We start from the raw sequence: 19540 nt of genomic DNA, 5'->3' as shown, positions 1-19540 counted from the left end.
TTTTTCTATCCTTGCGGACAACCTCACCACATGCCTATCTGGCTGAATCAATCAATGTTTTCTTCAGAGTTTGCCAATGAATATCCAAGGTTTGGTTCTTTTTCTCAAACTCTTTCATTTTTTCTTCAATAATCTTTGTGTATTTTAGTCTACAGTTCACATCTGAGAGATGCCCAACTTTTATTCGCTTTAAAACTTTCTTACATATTATTCTTTTCAATATGAAATTCAATTTTATCCTACTCAAGACTAAATAGTGATCACTTCCAATTTCAAATCCTCTGTACATTCTGGTGTCCTGCTCAAGGGCCCAATCTTTCTTGTCTCAATTTCTTTCTGTGGGGACATTTGAAGAGTGTTGTATACAAGACGCCTGTGCAGCCCATGGAGAATCTGGTAGCCCGACTGTCCGTCGCAGCCAGCAATGTGCGCGACAAGCCCGGTGTTTACAAGTAGGTAATAGATGTGGTATGAAGGTCAGCAATAACAACACAAAAACAATGAAAATTGCTTCTGCCTATTTTGCCTGAAAATATTAACTGCATTGTGAATGGAGAACCTATAGAACAAGTAAAACATTTCAGCCAGTTAGGCACAATTTTTAGTGAAGATGGTAAATTAAATATGGAAAAAGACAAAGAATCAACAAACCCGGTATGGTAGGAAGTCAACTCAAAAGACAACTCTGTCTTTTGAGTTGACTTTTGGATATGAGATTTTGACTTATGGATATGAGAGCTGGTTTAGAAATAAAACAATTGACTAGAGAACACAGATATGAGAGTCCTGAGAAAGATTAGAGACATGAACAGATGGCATCAATGGCAATATCATATTAAAAACGAGGATATTAGGAAAGAACTTGACATTGTAAGCATCTAGGAATGTGTTAGCAGAACTAATCTCAGGTGGTATGGTCACTTACACAGAATGGGAGAAAAAAGATTAGCAAAACAAGTGTTCTCTGCCAGGTTGGCAGGAAAAAGACCCAGAGGAAGAACAAGATATAGCTGGATTGATATGGTAAAAAGTGTTTTAGAAGATAGAATTATAAGATCTGATAATGTTGGAGTCTTAACAGGTAACAGACTGATTTGGAGGAAAATTGTAGATAGAAGTTAGTAATGATGTAAATTTTTCATGTAGTACTATCATATTCTGTACACCCCTTGAGAGTACATGTCAGGAATTTGATGATGATGAAAAAGAATGAAATTAATAAAAATAGATAAATAACCACAGTCATCACTAGACTAAGGACAGAACATTTTAAAGGCATGAAAATTCATCTGGATGGTACCAGAAGCTATGAAATATACAAGAACTGTCCAGGAGTCGAACTAGCATCTGCCCATATCTACTCTTGTCCAGCAATTGCCACTGCTCTACAGAAAATTGACAATGACCCCATAGAAAAGCTGTTGAAAATTTATTTTTCACTTGGTTAGACTATAATAAATTTAGTTTAATCCTTTATCCAAGTGTGAGCAAACAAAATTTGCACCTGAAAATATCTTCAGGACTAAATATGGTGTTGCACTAAGGTAGTGATTCAGTACTGAAGATATTTTCAGACACAAACTTTGTTTTCCCACACTTGGATAAAGGATTAAACTAAATCTACTATAGAAAAGCTCTACTCCATCCAAGTTCAACAGACTCGACAAGACCACCACCACTTCATTTTATTATGAAGGGAGTTTTGTAATACAATAATTATTCCAATATAAATACTGGCTTTTTTGTAAGCAAGAAATCAAAGTTTTTTGGAATAATCAGGTACTATAGAAATATATATCCTCATACAGCTGCATTAATTTGTAGTATAACACTAATTGCTGAAGAAACCATATAAAGTTTTTTTTGTAATAATTGTACTATAAAAAAATATATCTTTACAGACTGTTGCATAACACCGCCAATGAAGAAATCATAGTTTTTTGTTTTTAAATAACCATGTACTATATATATATATATATATTTTTTTTTTTCATAAAGTTGCCCTAATCTCTAGTGCAATAATTCTTTCTATGGCTCTACAGCCTAAATCAAGTCTTTGACTCCAACCCTGTCTGTCAAAAACCTTATTTCTCCAGTTTGGACACTGAAATATGATGTTGCTATCTTGACTAACAGTATCTATCCATCGTGTTCTTGGTTCTCCTTTTGGTATTTTACTATCTATAGTCTTCTTAAGAATAAATATGGTTCATATTTATTCAACCATATTTGGAATGACTTGACTAAAATCTGCACTAATTCATTAGAGTGCCTTTAGTATCTAAGTTAAAAACAATGGAGCCTGACTATCTCATTTTAATTCTTGAGTTATTCAAAAGAGATCTGTTAAATCATTTTGTATTTTAACTTTTACTTCTGAATTTTCCACTGTTAATCTTGTAAGTCTTTCTGGCTTCTCTGGTATTCGAAAGAGTATCATAATCTCATATAATTTTTCTCTATTGAGACTGTCAGAGGCTTCAGGGAAATCAACAAAAATCTGATGAATAATCATATAAATCAAATTCTCTAATAATTTTTAACAATATGTATTTGATCAACATGTAGATTTGCCTTTCCTGAAACCTATTTAGTAGATACAATTGTTTTTCATAAATGGGTTTAATCTGTTCTTCAAAATAAAATGGAAAAATATCTCTATAATTTTCACAAATTGTTTTGTCATTCTTTTTATATATCAGACAGATCAGAATCTTCCTCCATTCTTTTGGCATTTGCTCTTTCATAGCATTAAAATAAATTAGTACATGTCTTCTAGTTTCTTTCTTCCTTCTTTCAGCAACTCTGTAGGAATTTTATCTATTCTGAGGATTTGTTATTCTCCGAATGATTGTACCATATTGCCTTAATAGTAGTACTACAGATTCATCTTCTGCATTAGCAGTTGGTATATTATTTTGAGTTGCAGGAGTAATGTTCCTGTTCAGTAGTTCATGGAAATAATGTCTGTTTTTTTATTAGCATGTTTCCTTGTCCACCTTTGCACATATTTATACCATGCTTATATCCTCCTTTAAATAGCTTAATTATGTTATGTGCTTGTCTAGGATTACCCTTGCTTGTCACGCCTTATGTTGTGCATATCAGTTCATTAACCCCCCCCCCCAACCGGCAACGACGTCGAGCTAAATCTGGATACAAAGCTCTAAAACCCATTGAATAACATGGATAAGAAGTGCAATTTGGTGTCACTATTTCATCCACACTGGCCAGTAGGGCTAGTATTTAGAGGTCAAGGGCTAGTATTTTCTTCCTTTAATAATTTTATCTGCCTCTCATCTCAGTTCTTTTTATTTTTCTTCTTTAATACTAGTTGGTATTGCTATAAATTCTTTGTATGCTTTATTTATTTTTATGATTGTTGGAGCATATTCTTCATCACACCAATCTCTTTTCTTTTGCTTATTTTCATATCCTAGTTTCTTCTGCAGTATTCAGAATCCATTTTTTAATATATGTCCAGCTTCTCTATATTTATATTTTTGGCTTCTGTTTTTTTTTTTTTCTTTAATTTTGTGTTTGAAATTAGTTTTAACTTCATCTTCATTAAGCATCTACAAGTTCAACTTTAGTGCTGCTTGATTTCTTTCTTGTTTCTTCACTGAGGTACTGAACTTATACTTAAGTTACCAGATAATGATCTAAATTATAGTAAGCTCATCTTACAACCATAATACTTAATCTCGATCTTTTATCTAGAAGCACATGATCAATTCTGATTAAATGAACCATATGGGGATATCTATGTCTTTTTATGGATGTCTTTATGAGGAAAACATGTAGAGGATATAACCATATTTTTTTATATAGAAATATATCAGTAGTGCAACACTACCAGTAAAGAAATCAGTTTTTTTTTTGGAATCATTGTGTACTATAAAGATATATATATATATATATATATATATATATCAGGGGAGAATATTCTGGGTGTGCTAGGTGTGCAGTGCTCACCCATGAAATATCAGTATCACCGATATTATATTTTTGCATTTATTCCCGCTAAAGACTCCCCCAATTGTTTGCAGACTTCACGCCATCCCTAAAATTGAACACAATATACTAATGCTTCATTGTCCTTTTCACGAGTAATAAAGCATTAGTGATTCATGAACAGGGCACTTTTTGATGACTAAACATTGCGTCACATTTGCGTTAATAACCAGGATGTGCTTTCAAAATGCATACACCTTTGAACCCTTTGAAAAGATGTAAAGAGGGTGCAGCAGGTCAAATTCATAGCGTTTTAATATTTTTAAACTGCTGAGAAGGCGAGGCTGGGGGAGCTAACATTTTGAGCTCACCCAGTGCCTGTGATTGGTTATTATGTCAACCAATCCAATTGAATGTTGTCATTTGTCATGAGTTGAGCACTTTCTGTATCCGATGGCTGTATTACAAACAGCTGTTAAACATGTTTTCTGGAACTGAAAATCTGAAAATGGATGTTAGGAGAAAAATGCTAATTGTTTTTTCTTTTGCTTGTGCAGTATAGCATCTATTGAGTTACAAAGTTTTTTAACGGTATAGAGACATTTTTATTCTAGTCTTCGGAAACAACAGACAGTAAAAAAGTATCTGTTCCTGAATAAAAATGAATATTCTGTATTATAAGACGTTGTTGATCTACAACAAAATACCAGCATATGTGAGATTGATAAGATAGAACCACTGATACTAAAAAAAAACAACTAATGAATGTAGGATTCTCGAATGTGTGGATAATTCCAATAATGATCAGATGTTATGTATACAGTCTCAGTAAACAAAATAAAATTCTTGGAAAACGGAGCAAAATATACACAAACCAGAGCAAAACACATAATATATGCAACAAATTTTACGAGATGATTTGCTGCTCCATCAAACCATATTTATTCCTGCAATACTCTCTCTCTCTTCATGAGTTTTTTTTTTTTTTTTAATTATGCCATCATAAGTTCACTTATTCATGTTTAGACTTTACAGGATCGTGCTAATCGCTCTACCCAGCAACTTATAGGACACATACATATCACAAATGATAATTATTAATAATTCATTTACCATTAATGAAAGTGTTTCTACTCACACTTATTATTTCCTATTCTTACATGTGTTATAAATGATGGTTCACATATTTTCATCTTTGAGTATTTCAAATATACCAACCAAATATAGCATTCACCTTCATTGTTGTTTTCTAATAAATCCTAAAACAAACAGATTGTTTCCCCACTCTATGCACAAGTATTCAAAGTTATCTGCAATTAATTGCATTGGATCAATTAAGATGAGCGCTGATGTGCTATGCACTCTCAAAACTTTCATACATCGATAAAAATGCAATCACATGGTCATGGGCATCCAGGGGGGGGGATATGTGCCTATCCGAGTTTCAGATAGGCACAAATAATCTCCAAGTTTTGTATCCGGCTTTAAAATAATGAGGGATTTATCATCCCCTTAAACCACCGAAAAAAATAGCCTTTTGGCTCTTTATCGTAGTAATAATATATGGGTACACCTTTCTGGCAATTCATATAGTAAAGGTATGTAAGTTCAGGTCACTTAAACTTGGTATTATCCAGATCTACCTACTCACTGATGAGACCTCAATAAAGATCGAAACCAGTCTGGGTAGTGACCTTTCCTAATAATGTAAAACAGTAATACATCTCCTAGGAGCTGCATTTTACATTATGAGAAAATATTAAGGATAGTGATGGAGCTTGCTCCACCTTTGCTCCGAGTTTCCCCGAGTGTTGTACCACCAGGTGTTGACTTACGCTTGGACTCGATGAAAGTTCCTTGGCATGAAACTCTTAGATTTCGATCTCCAAGTTTCGTATCCGGCTTTAAAATAATGAAGGATTTATTATCTCCTTAACTTAATTTACACCGCTGGAAAAAAAAAAATTGCCTCTTGGCTCTTTATCGTAGTATATAAGAAAGTTTTAAAAAAAATAATTAAAGTTGAGCAGCTTTTACATGTAAACTGTAGAATCGACTCGACAGGCATGTGGGGAAATTGTCTGTAAGGGTAGGAAAAATAAGAACCCCATCGTGGACACAAGAAGTTAAAGAAGCAGTTCTGGAAAAGAAGAATGCATACCATAAGTTCATAGCAAATAAGTTGGCAGATGCCCTAAAAAAACATAGAGAAAAATGTAACAGAGTTAAGATAGGTAAAATTAGCTACATGGAAAGACTTTGGTAAGAATAAAGAAAATAAATATCAAGAAAGCATAATGTTCTGGAAGCTATTGAAAAAAAGCTTAGAAAGAGGAAAGAGTACTGTAAAAGGAATCAAAGATAATAAAGGTGACAGGAAAACGGAACATAAGTATATTCTAGATGTCGGAAGTAATTACTATGAAAGACCGTTAAATGAAACAAGCATAACAGAACCATACCAGAACATTTTCAAGAGAAATGCAAAGAGGAGTATATATATCAATACTTGAGGTAGAAAAAGCCATCAAAAACTTGAAAGGTAGAAAAAAGCCATCAAAAACTTGAAATGTGGAGTAGATGATACTCAATAAGAAAAGCATGGAGGTATAAAAGTTTTGTAGTGACTATGCTGCATAATTCAAAGGACCTAGTCAGAAGGTCAAATTCCAGATGATTGATAGAGCTCTAATAGTTTCCTTCTGTAAAAAAGGAAATAAAGCAGAATGTGAGAATTACAGAATAATTTCTCTACTAAATGTTTCAGTTAAAATTTATGCAAGCATACTTGAAAAGTGGTTGAAAAAGATTATGGGAGAGAGACTTAGAGAAGAACAAGCTGGGTTCAGGCCAAACAGAGATTCTCATGATCAGATTTTCGGTTTACAACAAATAGTTGAGAAATCATGGGATTATGATAAAGATCTGTACTTAAGTTTTGTAGATCTGGAAAAGTCACATAACAATGTGCCCAGAGAAAAGCTTTTTAAAACACTACAATTATGTTGTAAGTCAGTAGTTAAAATTGAAGAAAATACACTACCTTTTCTCTTATCAGGGGTGGCCAACCTGTGGTGCATTGAATGATTAGAAGTGGCGCACTGAACCCCAGAGAAAAATTTTAAAAAATTTTGTATACAATTTATATATATATATATATATATATATATATAAACACACAATTAATCTACCACTGAATTCTAGAGTGAGTACTTATTATACTTTTTTATCTTGAAGCAACAGCTGACTCTCGTGTCATAATGTTCGATGAACTTCTGATTTGATGTGAGTAAACAATTCTGTGTTTTCGAACTTATATGTTTTTATTAACAGTTCTTTAAGTTTAAGGTAAGATTTCTGTTTTCATGAAGGCTTAATATAGTTGTGTAAATTTAAAAATAAATTTTTTCATTTTGAATGCGTATGTCAAGTTCTTGCCTGCTCCCCTAATTTGCTGATTACTGAAACCTGCAATTATTCGGTGTATTTGTATGTGTGTGTTTGTTTTTTTTATACAATATCTTTCCTTTTTATTTACGTATAGTAGGTTTATTCCTAAAATTTAACTGATCATCAGCAAAGCTTTCGTAATGAGGATGTTTGAGTTATGTGAGTGATTGCCAGCTGATCGACTGTTTTATGGCAGGAAGCGATCTCGTATTTCACTGGACATAATATATTACGAGAGAGAGACGAAAACTCTCTAAGAAAAAAAATATATAGATGATTTTTAAACTTATAGAACTGTATTAGGCCTTCATGAAAACAGGAATCTTATCTTAAACTTATAGAACTGTTTCTGAATGTTCATAATGTTTAAAACGATAAAATAATTTAAATAAATTATTTAATAATAAGCTTTACTTTTTGAAATAATTTTTTTTTTACAGTCAGTTACCTATTACTTTGCAAAAGAAAATGAGCAGAAGAAAAGCGGAAGGTGATAGCAAGCACCAGTTTAATGAACTGTGGGAAAATGAGTTCTTATTTATTGCAGATCATTCAGGAAAACCATTGTGCATTGTTTGTGAAAGCACTCTCTCAGATAATAGAAGACATGATCTTAACACACTACAGAAAACATCAAGCTGAATTAGAAGAAAAAACTGAAGTTAGTTCCTAGGTCTGAGTTGCTGAAAGAATATGTGGTTAAGAAAAAGGAAGAAATAAAAAAGAGACAAAATATATTTGTGAAACGAAGCTGTGAAAGTGTGGCAATGCTGGAGACGTCTTATGAAACTGCCTTTGTGTTGGCTAAAAAACACAAGCCTTTCTCTGATGGAGAGGATGTTGTTAAGCCCTGTCTCAAAAAATTTGCAAGATGTCTTGGTGATAAGAATGTTGAAAGAAAAGTAAACCAAATTGCTCTGTCCAAGCAAACAATTACAAGACGCAACAAAGAATTTTCCCATGATGTTACTGAGCAATTGAAATACATGTTCATGATTGTTCTTTCTTTTCTTTATTCTAGTAGCAAGGCTTATACGTTGGTCATACATAACTGGTAATTAGTTTACGGAATTAACAACGCATATAAAGTATATTAATTAAAGATAACTTTAATAAATAACTTCTATATTTCGGCAACATCATGCTGCCATCTTCAGGAACATAAAGATATGGTATGTGCACGCAGGCACTACAAAAGCAAATGAGGAAGAAAGCAAGAAACTAATATTGTTCCTAAAGTCCTAATGGTGCCCTCTGGCGGGCTAATTTGTTGTCTTGGTAGTTGGGCTGAAGCATCACCGTTAAACAAGGCACCCGTTGTCGCCAGGGAATGAAGGTGAACAACGAAAAGTCAACTACTGGAACAAATCTGAAAGCACACCCCAACCCAATATCACCAGAGTTAAAAATCGGTACTATCAACATAAGAAATCTGAATGGCAAAGAAACGGAGCTAGCTGAGGAATTAGATAAGTACCACTCAAAATGTAAGTCTCCCAAATTTGGGGTAGTTTCATGCACCCAAATTTATTTAGGTTAGGAACGTTTTTTAGAGCTGCTGAAGATTCCTTGAATCTTCAGCAGCTCTAAAGTATTTAAACTTGCTGCAGTGTATTATTTTTGTTATCTTCCAACGAATTCTATGGTGGGTATCTAAGGCATGGTCTGCCAGCCCAGAGCGGCTGTACTGGTGAAACCGGATGTAGTCTTTCTGTTCTGAAATCCTGATATTTGTTGTTCTGCCTGTTTGGCCAAAGTAGGATGATTTGCAGCTGCAAGGGACCTGGTATACACCAGGTAGGTCTAAGGGAAGTGGTTGGTCTTTGGTAGAGCAGATAAGGGATGCCAACTTTTTATATGGTCTGTAACAAGAAGTAAGGTCATATTTTCTGAGGATATTGGTTATTTTCTCAGAGGTGCCCTGGATGTAGGGGATGGTGATAGATTTGGTGTAATCTTTATTGTGGAGGGGGTTGTGGTTTACTGGTTTTAATATTTTTTGGATTTTTTGGGGGTTATAGCCATTGGCTAAGAAGGCGTTATAGATGTGGTTTAGTTCGGTAGTTAGGGCCTTGTCATCTGAGCAGATTAATTTTGCCCTGTTATATAGTATTCTATTTTTATAACCCCATATTGTTGGGAGGGGGATGGTGGAATTGCTGGTGAATGTATCTGCTAGTATGGGTGGGTTTTCTGCAAACAGAGAAAACCAAAGATCCATCAAGCTGGCGGGTGATTAAAGTGTCTAGGAAGGACAGAGTGTTGTTTTCCTCTTTTTCTAAAGTGAACTGGACTCTGGGGTGTGGTTGTTTAAGTGTGTTAGGAAGGAGTGGAGTGAGTCTGAGCCATGTGGCCAAATAGCAAACACATCATCCACGTAACGAAGCCAAATAGTGGGTTTTTGTGGGGCCGAGTTTAAGGTTTTCTCTTCAAAGGTCTCCATAATATGACAAGGTGCCAAGGGAGAAGCTATTCAAAACGCTGCAGTTATATGGTGTCAATGGGGCATTATATCAAGCAATACTTAGTCTTTATTTGAGTTGTAAGTCAGCAGTTAGAATTGAAGGAAGTACAGGAAGATGGTTTAATGTTAAATCTGGTGTGAGACAAGGATGTACATTATCCCCTCTGTTATTCATTATCTATATGGATCACATTATGAACGAATGTTGTATTAAACCTGATATCAAAATTGGAGATGTTAATGTCAGCTCTTTGTTTTATGCGGATGATGTTATACTTCTAAATAAATCTGCTACAAGTCTGCAAGATTCTCTGACTAAATTGAATAGCTGTTGTAATAGATATGGTATGAAGGTCAGCAATAAAAAGATAAAGACAATGAAAATAGGCAGAATAATTGAAAATGTCAACTGTGTATTGAATGGAGAACCTGTGGAACAAGTAAAACATTTCAGTTACTTAGACACGATTTTTACTGAAGATGGTAAATTAAATATAGAAATAGACAACAGAATCAGCAAAGCTGGTATGGTGGGAAGTCAATTGAATAAATTCATATGGAAAAAGAAAGAAATTAGTCGGAACACTAAATTAGCTGTATACAAGCCAGTTCAAACCAGTTTTAACTTATGGATCTGAGAGCTGGGTCAGAAGTAAAACACTTGACCAAAGACTAGAGACTGTAGATATGAGAGTCCTGAGAAAGATTAGAGGCGTGAACAGATGGCATCAATGGCAATATCATATTAAAAATGAGGATATTAGGAAAGAACTTGACATTGTCAGCATCCAGGAATGCGTTAGCAGAGCTAATCTCAGGTGGTATGGTCACTTAAATAGAATGGGAGAGGAAAGATTAGCAAAACAAGTGTTCTCTGCAAAGGTTGGCAGGAAAACGACCCAGAGGAAGACCAAGATATAGGTGGATTGATACGGTACAAAGTGCCTTAGACAATAGAAATATAAGATCTGATAATTTGGAGTCTTGACAAGTAACAGACTGATTTGGAGGAAAATTGTAGATAGGAAGTTAGTAATGATGTAATTTTTTCATGTAGTACTGTCATATCCTGTACACCCCTTGAGGGTACATGGCAGGAATTTGATGATGATGATGATGAGGTCTCCATAAAGAAATTGGCCAAGGGTGGGGAAAGTCGTGAACCCATGGCTGTCCCCCTCTATCTGTTTGTAGAACTTTCCTTGCCAAACGAAATAGCCTGAGTTCATTGTGAACTGAAATAGGGCTGAGATATCGGAGGGAAACTTGGCTTGGATGAGCTCTAGGGTTTCTTTGAGTGGGACATTAGTGAATAGGGAAGAGACGTCAAAACTGACGAATAAGGTTTTAGTTTGTTACTTACAACTCTAGACCCCCCCCCCTGATTATATGGACTCCCAAAAATACATAAACAAAATGTGCCATTACGTCCCATAGTGGATGGCATTGATTCCCCCACGTATAAATTAGCCAAACATTTAGCCAAAATGCTCACACACTATACTGGCAACACACCATCACACATAAAAAACTCAGCACACTTTAAAGCCAGTATAGAAAACCTCTCACTCCAACACACTGACATAATGGTCAGTTTTGACGTCTCCTCCCTATTCACTAATGTCCCACTCAAAGAAATCCTAGAGCTCATCCAAGCCAAGTTTCCTCCCGATATCTCAGCCCTATTTCAGTTCACAATGAACTCAGGCTATATCGTTTGGCAAGGAAAGTTCTACAAACAGATAGAGGGAACAGCCATGGGTTCACGACTTTCCCCACCCTTGGCCAATTTCTTTATGGAGACCTTTGAAGAGAAAACCTTAAACTCCGCCTCACAAAAACCCACTATTTGGCTTCGTTACGTGGATGATGTGTTTGCTATTTGGCCACATGGCTCAGACTCCCTCCACTCCTTCCTAACATACTTAAACAACCACACCCCAGAGTCCAGTTCACTTTAGAAAAAGAGGAAAACAACACTCTGCCCTTCCTAGACACTTTAATCACCCGCCAGCTTGATGGATCTTTGGTTTTATCTGTTTACAGAAAACCCACCCATACTAGCAGATACATTCACCAGCAATTCCACCATCCCCCTCCCAACAATATGGGGTTATAAAAATAGAATACTATATAACAGGGCAAAATTAATCTGCTCAGATGACAAGGCCCTAACTACCGAACTAAACCACATCCACAACACCTTCTTAGCCAATGGCTAGAACCCCAAAAAAATCCAAAAAATACTAAAACCAGTAAACCACAACCCCCTCCCCCCCTCCACAATAAAGATTACACCAAATCTATAAGCATCCTCTGCATCAAGGGCACCTCTGAGAAAATAACCAATATCCTCAGAAAATATGACCTTACTTCTTGTTACAGACCATATAAAAAGTTGGCATCCTTTATCCGCTCTACCAAAGACCAACCACTTCCCCTAGACCTACCTGGTGTATACCAGGTCCCTTGCAGCTGCAAATTGTCCTATTTTGGCCAAACAGGCAGAACAAATATCAGGATTTCAGAACGCAAAGACTACATCCAGTTTCACCAGTACAGCCGCTCTGGGCTGGCAGACCATGCCTTAGATACCCATCATAGAATTCGTTGGAAGAAAACAAAAATAATACACTGCAGCAAGTTTAAATACGAAAGATTATTCAAGGAATCTTCAGCAGCTCTAAAAAACGTTCCTAACCTCAACAAATTTGGGTGCATGAAACTACCCCAAATTTGGGAGACTTACATTTTGAGAACTTCAGCCCAACTGCCAAGACAACCAAATTAGCCCGACAGAGCACCATTAGGACTTTAGGAACAATATTAGTTTCTTGCTTTCTTCCTCATTTGCTTTTGTTAGTGCCTGCATGCACATACCATATCTTTATGTTCCTGAAGATGGCAGCATGACGTTGCCAAAATATAGAAGTTATTTATTAAAGTTTTCTTTAATTAATATACTTTATATGCGTTGTTAATTCCGTAAACTAATTACCAGTTTCTTTTCTTTAGCCTTGGAAGAATCCGCTGACATATGTGATGTAGCCCAATTAAGCATTTTTTATAAGAGGAATTGATGGTAATTTTAACATCTTTGAAGAACTTATCAGTGTTGAGTCACTTCATGGAAAAACCAGAGGGGCAGACATATTTGACAAAGTCAAGTCATTTGAAAATTATTATTATTATTTTTTTTTTTACCTTGGGGATAATATATATTAAGGATACCAAGTAATTTTATAAACTTGTATTAAGGATACCAAGTAATTTTATAAACTTGTATTAAAAAACCAAGTTTATAAAATTACTTGGTATCCTTAATAAAAGTAAAGTCATATCTAGAAAATCAACAACTAGATTCTAGTAAGCTCATCAGTGTTTGCACTGATGGAGCACCATCAATGGTAGGTAGAATTTCTGGGAGTTTCTTCTTTAACTTTACTTAAAGGTTTTTAGGTTGTTCTCTACTAAAATATCACTGTATTATACATGAAGAATCTCTGTGTGGAAAAACTCTAAATTTGAAGCATGTTATGATACCAGTTGTAAAGTGTGTGAATAAAATTAGAGCAAGAGGGTTAAACAGAAGAGAATTCAGAGAATATTGTGAACTGCTAGATATGGAATATGATGATCTCATCCTTCATTGTGAGGTGCACTGTCTTTCTAAAGGACAAGTTCTTAGTAGATTTTGGAAGCTGAAAGAAAGTGTTCGTAATTTTCTGGAAGAAAAGGATGAGCTGCATGAGGAAAAAGCCCTGTTGTGTGATGAGAAATGGCTATTTGATTTAGCATTTTTAGTTGATGTTACCAGCCACCTCAATGATCTAAATTTGAAACTGCAGGGCAAGAACAAATTGTTTCCTAGCTTAGTAAATGACATCAGTGCATTCAAAATGAAATTAAAACTGTTCATCTTCCAGTAAGAAAATGGGGATTTAAGTCAATTTCCACATTTAAAAGAACATAGTGAATCTGTTGAAGATAATGGCAACTTTACAGAATATACCGAGAAACTCATTATTGCAAGAGTCCTTTAACAGTCATTTTAGCGATTTTGCCGAAGAAGAGGACGCATACTTGCATTTATAAATCCCTTTTCACTTACCGAACAAAAAATCTTGATGATGCCTAGTCAAAAATGGAACTTATTGATCTCAAAACCAATTCTTTATTGAAAATGAAATTTAATGAACTTTCATCACTCCCAGATGCTTCTGATATAATTAATTTCTGGTGATCGTTGCCCTGTGAACATTTTCCAGAACTGAGAAAATTTGCTCAGAGTTATATCTGTCATTTTGGAACTACATACAGATGCAAACAAGCACTTTCATCAATGAAAATGATTAAGAACAAACTACGGTCATGACTGACTGATTCAAATTTGAAAAACTGCTTGATGCTTTCTGTAACTGATTTAACTCCAAACATTACACGCTTAGCAAAAGCAAAGCAATTTCAAAAGTCTCAATAAAATAATTAATGTTTATCTTGTCTTTATATGAAATCCTTTTATTTAAAACTGCTAAAAGTGTCTATATTAATATATATAATAAATCATTTTATGCATAACTGTTAAATATATCCATATTACCATATTTTAAAAGGGCTGAAAAGTGGTATAAGTTTGTATGGCGCATCTTAACTAAAAGATGAAAAAATTGACGCATAAACTATAAAAGGTTGGCCACCCCTGATCTATATGGATTGTGTTATGAAAGAAAGTGGGATTAGGCCTAATATTAGAATTGGAGATGTCAAACTTAGCTCTTTGCTTTATGCAGAGATACTGTACTATTAAACACATCTAGTGCAAGCCTTCAGGATTCTCTAACTAAATTGAATAACAGCTTTAACAAATATGGCATGAAAATCAGCAATAAAAAATAACAAAAACTATAGAAATAGGAAGGAAACATAGAAAACATCAGTTGTATTCTCAGTGGAGAATCTATTCTTTTTCTGATTTATGCTCATGCGTAGACTCACAATTCACCATGTAGGCATTCAAACCAAAATCCTACAGAATAGGTTGGTTAATCCTTCTTCCAACAGAGTCTTATGTCTGTAGATGTTCATGGGGCCAGTTTGTCTGTTCTGAGAGATGAAAAACCCTCTACCTCCATATGAGACTGGCTAACTCACTTTTAGTTGAAAGAGACCAGATAAAGGTTCCTCATCATGGATGGGAAGCAAATCCAGGTCTTTCCGGCCAATGAGCTCCATCTATACCAATTGAGCTACAGAGGCTAAGAGAATCTATAGAAGAAGTAAAATATTTCAGCTTCAATTTAAGCACCATTTTTAGTGAGGATGACAAATTAAACATGGAAATAGACAACAGGTTAAGTAAAGCCGGTTTAGTGGGGCAGGTTAAATCTGAAAATAGACAACAAAATAAGCAAATATGCTATGGTGGGTAGCCAGCTGAATAAATTTATATAGAATAAGAGATAAATTAGCCAAAACACCAAACTAGTAATTTACGAGACAGTGTTTAAACCAGTTTTAAGTTATGGATTTAGGATTTGGGTTAGAAAAAGCATATGATCAAAGACTAGAGATTACATACATGAGAGTTCTGAGAAAAAATATGGGAGTGAACAAATGGCATCAGTGGCAGAATCATATAAAACTGAAGATATTAGAAAGGAACTTGACATTGTTAGCATTCAAGAATGTGTAAGCAGAACTAATCTAAACTGGTATGGGCACTTAAATAGAATGAGAACGAAAAAGTTAGCAAAACAGGTGTTTAATGCCAAGATGGCAGCAAAGAGACCCAGAGGAAGACCAAAGTCTAGGTGGACTGATTCAGTCAGAAGTGCCTTAGATGCACGAAATGTTTGATATGACAATACTGGAGTGCTGACAAGTAATAGACTAATTTTGAAGAAAATTGTGGATAGGAGATTAATAATAATGTAAATTTAATCATGTAGTGCTGTCATAGTAGATTGAACACCTGTTGAAGGTACATATCATGAAACTGATGATGAGTGTTCCAACAAAAATTAGGGGAGTGAACAGATGGAATCAATGGCAGAATCATTAAAAATAAAGATAGTAGGAAAAGTTGCCATTGTTAGCATTTAGGAAAGTGCAAACAGAGGTAATCTAAGATTTTATGGTCATTTAAACAAAATCGGAGAGATAAGGTTAGCAAAAAAAAAAAAAAAAGATGCAGTACCACATTCAGTTTGATTGATGCAGTCAGAAGTTCCCTATATGACAATAATATAAGAGACAGATATTATTTCTGGAAAATTTTCCCACGAGCTCCAAAGACGATGCATAGTCGAAACGACTCCCACCCCATTACTCCCACCTCTAACCTTATTTCATCATACTCTATCCTTCTCCTTTCCCCAAACATTTCTATATCTTTCACCTTCTTCCCAAAGAATTCACAGCCCACCCCAGGTTTTAAATTCACATACCTTTGTCTTAACTGCAATTCTCACCCATCTTTCTATCTTAACATTCCCCCCCCCCCCCCCCCACACACACACTTTCAGTCATACTTTGGCAGTAATATAAATGTGCATCGCCATACACTGGATGCTGCTCAAAAAGAAGACAACCATGAACATCCTACAAAATGATACAAAAAGATATGTCCAAAATGATTCCTTCCTTATATTATTACAGGAACCAATATAATAAGAAAAATACAAAAAATTTGAACTTGTCAGTGATATCGGTTTTATGTCTTTAAAACATCAGTAATGCCCTAAAAATTGAGTAAAAAGTCAATGACATCATATAAGGAGTACTCCTAAAGAAAAATAGGCAAAATAGCCATAAAAATTAGCAATAATATAAGATCCATCAATACTGGAGTGCTAAAAACTGAGACTAATTTGGAAGAAAATTGGTGACAGGAGGTTAGTAATAGTATAAACTTAATCGTGTAGTGCTGTCATAGTATCCTTCGACTATATACTTGAAGTATATATCAGAAAATCGATGATGGTTGTGCATACCTTCAATCGTGATTATATTTTGTCTTGCTAGCTGACTTTTCAATGTCTATCCCATTTTTCCAATGAAAAACAATATGGACTTTGTTTAATAAAACAATGCTCCAGTGCTGATGATTTTTTCATCATGTCATTACCATCATTATACCTTTGGGTTTATTAGAAAATAATTCTGATTATCTGAACAAGTGAATTTCATTAGCAACATTTAGATACAAGTTATGGAAATTTATACTGAATTTTTAAAGAAAAATAAAGCTGAAAATGCATATTTAATGCTCTTCTATGCAATAATAGCCATGTAAAAAACAACCCTTTCTACTGCTAAAAAAAAAAAATGAAATTTAGTTGTTAAAGAATCTGCACACTTGCCATCAAAATTCCAAATTTAATAAAAAATAACTAAATAGCAATTTTACAGAAATTACAGGGTTTTTTTTTTTTTTTTTTTACATTATGGATAAATGTCAATAAAACAATGAAACCTCTGTTACAACTACAGAAGTTGCCTTTTTCAAAATATATTAAAACTAAGTTTTCACTTTTAAGCAAAGATATTAATTAAGGATACAGAGTAATTTTCATGTACAAAAGATGATTATGACCAAATCATAGGAACCAATATAACAAGAAAAATACAAAAAATTTGTACTTGTCAGTGATATCGGTTTTATGAATAGCCTAATTAATGAATATTTCTTATTAAAGACGTAAGTCTTGTCCTATTAGTGCTGTTATTATACAATGGATCTATCAAATCAATATCGTAATAAAACATGATCTGCTGATTGTGAATATGATGATTCATAATTTACAACAAAAGAAATACATTAGATGAAGAGAGAGAGAGAGAGAGAGAGAGAGAAGAAAAAAAAACACTTTAAAAAACATCAGTTGACATTTGGTAATTTATGTCACAAAAATAGATAACCAAAAATATCTACTTTGCATAAATTAAAATTTCGGTGACTCATAACTTAAATGATAATAACAAGTAACATACTGTTATCAATGCCAACATAACAAATCTGCTTTTCTAAAAGAAACACTAACCAGAATTAACTGTTATCTGAATAATATCACAGCAAACACTATTTCTTGTTCTTCTGAATGATGGTTGTCATATATTCCAGTGCAATACATCATTAAGGATGAATGTGATGAATTTCAGCATGCTGGAAATGTTCTAAAATAAAAATAATAATATAAGTATGCAACATATAAAATAACCTTATTCCAGTTTAAAAAAAAAATTATTCTAATCCTTCTTTTATATGATTTGAAAGAGCTCTCTAAGCCAATGGAGTTTGAAATCTACATGCAGATTTCAATTTCCCTGCCAATATATATATATATATATATATATATATATATATATATATATATGCAAGAACTATCCAGTAACGAGAGATTTTTACTGGAGTCATAAGACTGATGAATATAGATGATCAATAATATCCAATATGCCGATGACAGAGCTCTTCTGGCTGACAACATTCAGGATCTTCTCAAACTAGTGAATGAAGAGAATGAAAAAATGAGATTAAGAATCAATATCATCCTAACTAAATTCATGGTCATAAGCAAGAAATCAATTCTTAATTCAGTACTTTCTTTATATATGGGAAACAAACAGAAAGCGTGACAAAATTTAAATATCTTGGATGCTGGTTAAATGAAGAATGCAATCCAGAAATGGAAATAAAAATTAGAATTGAAATGGCAAGAAAAAATTTCCTCCTGATGAAATCAATACTGTGTAACTGCAATTTAAATTTATAGAGTAAGAATGGCTAAATGCTATGTATAGTCTGTAATGCTATATGGTGCAGAAACTTGGATCTTGAAGACAAAATTGATAAAAAAAACTTGAAGCCTTTGAGATGTGGTTATACAAATGAATGTTAAAAATCCCATGGACAGCAAAAATAATCCAATCAAGAAGTATACAAGAACAAACAGGAAAATCACATGAACTTTTAGATCCCATAAAAAGAAGAAAAACTGCATACCTCGGTCACCTACTTCTTAATGAAAAATATAAGACACTTCAATTGATTATAAAAGGGAAGATAAATGGAAGAAGAGGACAAGGAAGACAAAGAAAATCTTGGCTGGCAGACACCATACATTGGACTGGCATGAGCTCTGAGGAACTGTTCAGAGTGGCTGAGGGTCGCTCAAAATTTGCCAAGGTGGTCACTTACCTCTGATAGGAGATGGCATTCAAAGAAGGAAAAGAAAATGCATTGCATGAAACAAATGAAAAATCCCAACATGATTCTTTCAGCTTCACAAGAATGAACATTTAAGGCGGAAATTGCAATTTGGCTTTAACTCGAATAAGTCAAAGGGATCTCATTAAAAGTGAGTGACTGTAGTATTCAATTAAAAATAATAATAATTATATATACGAGGGTTGTTTGAAAAGTTTGGTAAATTTCCAATAGATACATTTTGTTCATTCATACCAGTGTTGGCACGTATCATCTTTTTCACGATCTCTGGCAAAATTTTAGCCATGTGTGATGCATAGTTCTCGTTTCGCAAACATTTAAAATGACCGTGTTCATTTTTCATAAAAATGGAGGAAAACAAGTTTCGTGCAGTGATAAAACACTTTTATTTAAAGAAGTGGATGGCTGCACAGATCAAAACAGATGCAGTTCATGGGGACTCTGCA

At 34.2% G+C, this 19540-nt stretch overlaps 1 protein-coding gene across 3 annotated transcripts in view; it reads right to left on the bottom strand.

Moving 5' to 3' along the window:
* LOC150097976 (protein phosphatase methylesterase 1) overlaps nucleotides 1-19540 on the bottom strand; it is a 371474-nt gene that overhangs the window by 23964 nt on the left and 327970 nt on the right. For 2 of the 3 annotated variants that reach the window (XM_090406577.1, XM_090406576.1), the window contains exon 16: nucleotides 17226-18043. In XM_090406577.1, the coding sequence (XP_090262703.1) occupies nucleotides 18025-18043 (19 nt within the window). In that variant the 3' untranslated portion in view covers nucleotides 17226-18024. Of the gene's footprint in view, nucleotides 1-17225; nucleotides 18044-19540 lie in introns of those variants that run through there. The other variant, XR_016549609.1, reaches the window with a different exon arrangement.

The sequence above is a fragment of the Typopeltis vanoorti genome, chromosome 16, assembly GCF_054136105.1.
Source record: "Typopeltis vanoorti isolate ZY-2024b chromosome 16, IOZ_Tvanoo_1.0, whole genome shotgun sequence".
Classification (NCBI taxonomy): domain Eukaryota; kingdom Metazoa; phylum Arthropoda; class Arachnida; order Uropygi; family Thelyphonidae; genus Typopeltis; species Typopeltis vanoorti.
This window is presented reverse-complemented; position numbering and strand designations above follow the sequence as displayed.